The 6000-nt window shown below is 51.2% G+C and overlaps 1 protein-coding gene across 1 annotated transcript in view; it reads left to right on the forward strand.

The window, feature by feature from the left end:
• The window catches only part of Vwa5b1 (von Willebrand factor A domain containing 5B1), a 69680-nt gene extending 64624 nt beyond the window's left edge, over positions 1-5056 (forward strand). The window contains exon 23 of the mRNA XM_041653093.1: positions 16-5056. Within this exon, the coding sequence (XP_041509027.1) occupies positions 16-525 (510 nt within the window). The 3' untranslated portion in view covers positions 526-5056. The remainder of the gene's footprint in view (positions 1-15) is intronic.
• Positions 5057-6000: the final 944 nt, after the last annotated feature.

The raw sequence follows: 6000 nt of genomic DNA on the forward strand, positions 1-6000 counted from the left end.
CTTCTCTGCCCACAGGTGTCTCTGCAACTGGCCTCGGGAGCCTTTCTGCTCAACCAAGCCTTCTGCAACGCCATCCAAATCCCCATGGAGAAACTCAAGTGGACCTCACCCTTCATCGCCCTCCGAATGTCCCTCACCACCCGCCGGCACGATTCGAAGAGCCAGAGTCCACAGCACAGCACCAGTCTGTCCTCTCCGTCCCCACCCCACGACGACGACAACCCCCTGGAGGCCGAAGCTGAAGGCAGCTCAGACCTGGAGCCAGGCCTGCTGTTGGAGCACACAGGGAAGCTCTGGGCCACCGTGGTGGCACTCGCATGGCTGGAACACAGCTCGGCTTCCTACTTCATCGAGTGGGAGCTGATCGCTGCTAAGGCCAGCTCGTGGCTGGAGCAGCAGAAGGTGCCCGAGGGGCGCACGCCTAGCACACTCAAAGCCACTGCCCGCCAGCTGTTTGTGCTCCTGAGACACTGGAATGAGAACCTGGAGTTCAATATGCTCTGTTACAACCCCAATTATGTGTAGGGAGGGGGAGAGGGAAGGGCCATTTGGGTTGGTAGGGGAACTTTTTGAAAGTGTAGCCATTATAGTGTTACTAGAAAAGGCCTTGCACACTGGCAGTGGGTGGGCCTGAATTCAATTCCAACCTTGCTACCACCTACTAACTTTAGATAAGTCACTGTCCCATCAGGGCCTTCGTTGCCCATCTGCAAAACAGGAGGGTGAGAGAAGCTGTTTAACTAGATTTTTAAATATTCCTTCCATTCAGACCTTCAAGCTCCAGAACTTGTTACTATTGGGGTATGGCAAGAGAAACACACACACACACACACACACACACACACACACACACACGGGGTTGGGGGAGAGTTTTCCCTGGAGAAAGACCGTGTTGGTGTGCACTAGAGAGAGCAAAGCCCTCTCAATAAAAGGTAGATAAGAAAATCCATCAAAGATAAGCAACCAGAACCATAGCTTGCTCCAGGCACCAAAAGACCTCCTCTGTTTATTGCATTGTGGGATAGGCTTGTGTCTCCATGGTAACAGTCCAGGGGCTCCAACTTCCACTAGGAAGCCAACCAAAGAACCATCCCTCTCAAGACTTTGCAAGAAATTCTTCCTGGTAGTTGAGTACTGCATGGTAGGTACTAAGTTTGGCTTCCTAAGAAGATGCAGGCACGACCAGTAATAGTTCCTGTCCAGCTGTCTAGTCTAGAATAGGCAAGCTCACAGGAGTCAGTGAAGAAGCCAGACTTATTTCCATGCCTTCCGCTGTTGGATAGAATGACTCCATCCATTGGTACGGAGGGGCTAGAGCACCTCTGTGTGCATTGCATTCTGGGATAGTGGAGATGTGGCCATACCACATTCTCAGGCAGAGAGAAAACTTGACAGCAGCAACAGAACAGGTTTGGCTGCAATGTGTCTGGACACGAAAGGGGATAGAAAGGCCTTGAAACTTTAAAGCGTGCGCTATGGGCCACCCTCTGCCAATCTGGGAACACCATGTGATAACCCTGAACTGGTGTCAAACTGTCTAGTATCTCCCCTTTCCCTTCACATTTCCTCAGAAGTGTGCCTAGATCTCACCAAGGAAGCACACTAGCCCAGGACCCTAGACAGAATCTGGGCACCCCATAAAATCCCCTCTTTCTAAGGTCTAAACATGTCATATTTGTCTCCAAAAAATGGTCCCTGATATGAAATCCTACAATGTTTCCTTTTCAGTGAGACAAATCTTGATTAAACCAACCCATGGGTTATGGGCTGTGGGTTGGGGGACAGCTCCATGAAGATTCTAGTCTGTATTGGGAGCCAGCGGCAGGGATGCTTCCACAGAACACCCGCTGAGTGAAGGACTTGGGTGCTCTGCTCTGCTCCCTGCCCTCAGGTCCTGCTTTGCCCCCGGCTACACTGCTGCAGCTTCCCAGAGAATCCTTTGCTGTCTGAGCGACCCTTTTGAAGAGGCTAGTCCCTACTTCACTGAATGCTTCCGCTTCCAGCTCACCCTCTGGGGAGAAACAGCTCCTGACCTCAGATGGGGCAGAATGAAATCTTGGGCATTGGCTTAGCATCAGTGTCCCCAAGAGAGACAGGTATTTAGATTGTCTTGCCTGAGGTCCCAAGGAGGTATGGGAGAGACTTGTCAACTCCCTTGCTCCATCAAAACCCCCGCTACTTCAGTTCCATGGCCAGCAACCCTTGTTTCTCCAGGATGGCAAAGGTAGTGTCCCTATCTGGTCATCACGAGAGGAAAATGGTCAGGCTGAGAGTCAGAATGTTGGATCTCGATCCCGATGCACCCTCAGACAGTGAGAGACTTCCCTCCCTTCTCTTGGCATTTTAGAGTTCCATGCACTTCTTCCTGCTAACGTTCCCAGACTCCCTCTTGGTAAGCTTGGATTTGCTCTACTTCTGAGTAACTTTGAACATGATGTCTGAGCACTTTAGAACTTCTCTCTTCCTCTAGCAATGAGCAAACTGGACTGCCTAACTGGCACCTGCCCGTGAGCTTGATCCCAGAACCTCAGAACCTGGAGAAGACAATGGCCGTGGCTTGGAGCAGTCCAGTTCTCATCCAGCATAGAATTAGCTCTATGGGCTGCCTAGAGAGATAGACTATATCCATGCATCAGCTTCCAGAGCCCAGCAGTGTGTTTGATGCAGAAGCCACCGCTGTTTTCTGCAGCCTGAACTCACCCTCCCAGGACCATAGAACCAAGGAGCAGATCCCCCGGTATCCAGTAACTCAAGGACTGGGGGAGGAGTGTCCAAACAAGAGGCATTCGTAAAAACTGCTCCAGTGGTATTTCAACAACTTGTAGCCTCAGTAACCACTGCTTGGCTTGCAAGCAGATGGCCAAAGGGTTGGACCTTAAGGGAAAGATCAGAGCCCTAGGTAGTGAGCACGTGCATAGAAACTAAAGTGGTACAAAGATCGAGGGGCACACTGTTGTCCCTGCGAGCTACGTGAACTTGAACTCATTTCATTTAGTTTTTTGGGCCAGCTTCGCTTTCCAGGTCATGTCAAAGGGACACTGATGCCCTCGCTGTGTGAAGAAATGCCCACTGAGACTGTCCGGCCAACCTCTATTCTGCTTTTCGTAGTAAAAACATGGGCCAAGAACCGAGGAGCCTGTGGGCTGGACCCAACCCAGCCGCCACTGCGCTGTGTGACTTCTGGCAAGTTGCTGTCTTCCTCCAAGGCCCTGTTTTATTTTTTTATAGAATGATAGGATTCTACTAGGCGCCCGCTTCCAAGCTTGTTCTTACTCATCTATGAGAAACTTCTGTCTGTCAAACACACAGGGAACACCTCAGAAAACAGTCATATGCAGGCAAGGAAGCTAAGGGGTTAATGGCACCACCACTTTCCAAGGAGGTCATCCAGAAGGTGGCTCTTTCAAAGGTACCCAGGTGAAAAAATGCTGGTTGGGGGGGGGGGGGGGGCATTTCCCTGGGTTGGTACTGACATCCAGACCGCTTTTATAGAGAGCTTGCTGTATGGAATGCATATGAAGTGCCTCTGTGGGCACACCAGGGGCCATCCCTGTCCCTTGGGAGTCTCCCACAACCCCTCTGGCACTCCTTGGTCCAGGGCTGGGTGTGTCTCGACTGACCATTCTCCAGCACCATGATCTTGCCGTGTGTGAGCGTAGCTTCAGCCTTGCACTGTCTGAACACTGCTGACCCTAACTGGCAGATCTCTGAGCACTTGGATATTCTCGCTGGCATGAGGACAACTGGCCACAGTAACACAGAAAGGAGCGTCCAGTGTCCTTTGGGTCTACCGCCTGCCCTAGGCGGATTGTGTCACTAAGGCTACTTAGCTGAGGAGTCTGACTCTGGAGCCCAAGGAAGCTCAGTCTCCCACTGAGTAACTTGGCTCACACTGCACTTGTGAATTTGTGGTCTTGGTTTCCAGTCAGGCCTCTGTTTGATGGTGTGTGTGTGGGGGGGGGGGTTGCAGGCAGGATTTGGAGGAAGCTCCTAGAAACCACACACACACCAACATCTTTGAGGGCCAAAATTCCTCTGCTGGTCACTGCTCCCACCTTCTCCCTTGGCAGGGACTCTTAAAGGAGAGGCTATAGAAAAGAATCTGCCGTACCTGACCACAGTGGCCTCCTCCCCGGAGACTGGCTATCCCATCCCCCTGCCTGGCTGGAATAAGCATGACACCCCAGTACTTGTCATTTGAGGTTTTAAATCTTGTCTCGTTCTGACTCACTAACATCTCAGAGTAACCCCAGGAGGAAGTGAGCTCTGCATCCTTAGTGCCCCCAGACAGGAGAGGGAAGGTATATGTCCATTGCTTCAGCAATGGGAGGAGGCTTTTTTTTATAGCAGGAACTAAGGACAGCAGAGGCAACAAAGACACGCTCCTCCATTGTAACATTGTAACTCTCTCTACAGTGCCACCCAAGATAACAGGGCCATGCGTGGCATTGTGCAGCTGAGTAACCTGATCCACGGAGATCTGTCCCCAGGCTGTGGACTTAGTGACCTTGCCCAGTCAGTACTACAGTTCCCTAGTGGGGAGTGCCCTGACCCCTGTGTCCACTTCTTCCCTGACCTGGTGACTCTAGCCTCACACCAGCGCTGCCTCCCCAGATGACCTGATACTACGTTTGTGAGATGTCTCCTGTTGACGCTGCAATTCACCCAGAGTCTTGGTCCAGTCGTCCGGGGCTTACAGCGCTTGTAAGGCAAAGCGCCTGTCTCCGTGCGTTCGTGTGGTGATGTGGTATCATTTTAACTGTTTGCTCAGGTGGCTTTGGCTCAAGTGGCATGGCCGGTGCTTGTCCCTGTCAGAGCCTCAAGTGCCTATCACACGCTGCCCTGTATTTTTCTCTGCTCACCCAAATAACCCCACAGTGCCTGGGATACTTCCTGCTTCTTGGAAAATACATTGCCAGCTTGCCTGGTGTAGCCAGTTACACTGATGTTTGCAGAGGCCCTAGATACCAGCTGTCTGATTCCAACCACACTTAGCCATGCCTACCCTCGGATCATGTGTGTGTATCTATTTTCAAAGGAATGGCTGCTTTGCCACGGTGTCTCCTGTCCTCCTCCAGGCTTTTGGCTCATAAAAACTGTCCGTGTGACAAGATTATACTTGTGTCTGCTGTTTTTGTTCTCAGAGCCCAAGCTAGCAGGACAGGAATGGGTTCACCTTCCTTAGTGAGCTGTGTATGTCTTGGCAAGGGTGCCTCTTAAGGTGACCAATGAATGGCCTAAGTTTGCCTGGGACTGAAAGGACTGAAAACCTTGGAAAGTTGTAGGGAAATAGAAGTTGGTTCCCCAGAAGCAGAGCTGGAGATATGGACAAACTGCGTGCATATACATAGTTTAATGGGGCATCCCAGGAAACAGCCTGGGAGAGGTAAGAAGTGAAATGGGATATTGTGGTATATTTTCGAGAAACGTACAGAAATGTCTATTCACCCCAGAAAAGGGAAGAGGAGGAGAAAAGATTCGAAGTCCACCTCAATGAACCAAGGAGTTTATTGGGGTTACTTACAAATGCACGGATGACAATGGGGACGTCCCCTGGGTGATTCGCAGGGAAGCTATGCCACTGAGGAGTGCCACCTGCACCCGGAAAGCTCGAAACATTTAAGCTTCTGAATATTCTCCAGGCAATTGTTTCCCTTTTATATAACCTCAGGGAGGGGCCTTGGGAAGAGCTCCCACGCCTCCCTACCCCTCCCTCCTGAGGGAGTGTTAACCCACCAGATCACATGAGGGCCACCTGGGGGGATTGCTGCTGCCATGGTTTCAAGACTCCGGCCACATACAACCCAGAGGAAACAGCCACCCAACAGAGACATGTGAAGGACCCCTGATAAAGAGAATGTTGCTCAGGTTACTACCGTGGCCATGAACCTCATTCTGACCAGGAATTCTGGGAGCCAGAGTGATAAAAAACCTTGAGCTTGCCATGATCAACCGTAACTATAAGCCAAAAAGAATGCCTCCCCCCACCCGCTTAACATA

Source organism: Microtus oregoni, unplaced genomic scaffold (genome assembly GCF_018167655.1).
Source record: "Microtus oregoni isolate MIOR12 unplaced genomic scaffold, Mior012 000005F_ref0000423, whole genome shotgun sequence".
In the NCBI taxonomy this organism is placed as follows: Eukaryota; Metazoa; Chordata; class Mammalia; order Rodentia; family Cricetidae; genus Microtus; species Microtus oregoni.